Raw genomic sequence first — 2,116 nt, 5'->3', positions numbered from 1 at the left:
TCTTGACTTTGAATGTGTGCTGGGTGGGCAGTGTGAGACTAGAGTTTATTTCTCTACTCTGTATAAGACTCGATCACCAAATATCACACCAGCCCTTACCTGAGGGTCTCCTGAGCCCCTGCACACACAGAGCTGCCCCTGGGCAGTGTCCTGCTGCTGGCAGGGAGGGGGCTGTAGGGCAGAGCTGAGCACACAGCAGGTGGGATGGACTCTGTCAGCAGGGACAGGGAGGAGAGCTGGGCACAGAGAATCAGCTCCTGCCAGGGACAGTTCCAGGCAGCAGAGACTTGGGCAGTGGGGGAGAGGGATCTGCTGCCAGAGATGCCCTGGCAAGGGGGATCAGGCACCTCTGTGCCATTCTCTGCACTGCAGACATACTTCCCAATGCAACCTTTTGCTCTCCTCTTCTCCCCAGCACAGGCAGTGCCCTCCAAGCTATGGGCTCCAGGGCATCAGTCACCACCTTGGCAGCTGACATTCAGCTGAAGGCTCCTGGAGTGTGCACACAAAAGGATGACAAAAGCTCTTCAGTGCCATCCTGGGAGCTGCAGAGAGCAGAGCTGGGCAAGGAGAAGGCTTCAGCCCAAGCCCCTCTGCCTTTCTCTCTTCCCTTCATTGTCTCTGCAGCACTGCAGTGCTCTTCCCTCATTCTCCAGCCATCCACAGGACTCTTGCTCTGGGGCATTGCTGTTGCCATGTGGTCACTTTGTGTTCTGACACTGACTCTGCAAGTCCTGCCCCAGAGCTGTCTGCATGGAAACTGAGTGTCCAAGCTGCCTTGGAAGCTGTGCTGGAGATGCCAGAGGTTGGGGTGGTGGGGAATGAGCTGATCCATTGGTGCTGCAGCTCAGGGAGGAGGTGTTCTGTGAGCACTGCAATCTTGGTGTGCAGAGAGAAGTGTTCCCTAACTTGTCCCTGCCTTTTCCTCCTTGCACAGGTCTGCATGGGCAGAGGCAGCAGATGGCCAACAGCAGCTCCATCCCCCACTTCCTCCTGCTGCCATTGCCAGGCACAAGGCAGCTGCAGCTCTTGCACTTCTGCCTCTTCCTGGCCATCTACCTGGCTGCCCTGCTGGGCAATGGCCTCATCATCAGCACCATAGCCTCTGACCACCACCTCCACACCCCCATGTACTTCTTCCTCCTCAACCTCGCCATCCTTGACCTGGGTGCCATCTCCACCACTGTCCCCAAATCCATGGACAATTCCCTGAGGAACACCAGGGACATCTCCTATGCAGGATGTGCTGCTCAGGTCTTTCTTTATGCCTTTTTCATTTCAGCAGAGTATTTTCTCCTCACCATCATGTCCTACGATCGCTACGTTGCCATCTGCAGACCCCTGCACTATGAGACCCTCCTGGGCAGCAGAGTTTGTGTCCACCTGGCAGCAGCTGCCTGGGCCTCTGGGGCTCTCCATGCTCTGCTGCACACAGCCAATACATTTTCCCTGCCCCTCTGCCAGGGCAATGCTGTGGACCAGTTCTTCTGTGAAATCCCCCAGATCCTCAAGCTCTCCTGCTCCACATCCTACCTCAGGGAACTTTGGCTTATTGTGGTCAGTGCCTGTTTATTCTTTGGTTGTTTTGTGTTCATTGTGGTGTCCTATGTGCAGATCTTCAGGGCAGTGCTGAGGATCCCCTCTCAGCAGGGACGCCACAAAGCCTTTGCCACCTGCCTGCCTCACCTGGCTGTGCTCTCCCTCTTTCTCACCACTGGCTTCTTTGCCTACCTGAAGCCCTCCTCCATCTCCTCTCCATCCCTGGATCTGGTGGTGTCAGTTCTGTACTCAGTGGTTCCTCCAGCAGTGAACCCTCTCATCTACAGCCTGAGGAACCAGGAGCTGAAGGCTGCCCTGAGCAAACTGCTCCCTGGCTGCTTTCAGAAGCAATAAACTGTTTGTCTTCTCCTGCAGAGCAGTTCTGATGTCACTCAGTGCTGGCCCAGCGTGGCTCCTTGAGTTTTGGCTGAGTTTGGTCCATTATTTCTCTTTGTAATATTGTCTTCCCCTTTCTTATTCACCCTCTGCTTTCCTTTCCTCACCAAGAGTTTATGTTGGAGGAGCTGTGCTCCTTTTTTGATTAAACAAAATACAAAGGACTTTTTGGCAACAATTT

At 54.4% G+C, this 2,116-nt stretch overlaps 1 protein-coding gene across 1 annotated transcript; it reads left to right on the top strand.

Moving 5' to 3' along the window:
* Window positions 1-954: 954 nt before the first annotated feature.
* Window positions 955-1,893, top strand: LOC128967546 (olfactory receptor 14A16-like). The gene has a single exon (XM_054381697.1). The coding sequence runs from the start codon at window positions 961-963 to the stop codon at window positions 1,891-1,893; it is 933 nt and encodes a 310-aa protein (XP_054237672.1). The 5' UTR covers window positions 955-960.
* The last annotated feature ends 223 nt before the right edge of the window (window positions 1,894-2,116 follow it).

Source organism: Indicator indicator, chromosome 6 (assembly GCF_027791375.1).
Source record: "Indicator indicator isolate 239-I01 chromosome 6, UM_Iind_1.1, whole genome shotgun sequence".
NCBI classification, from domain to species: Eukaryota; Metazoa; Chordata; class Aves; order Piciformes; family Indicatoridae; genus Indicator; species Indicator indicator.
This window is presented reverse-complemented; position numbering and strand designations above follow the sequence as displayed.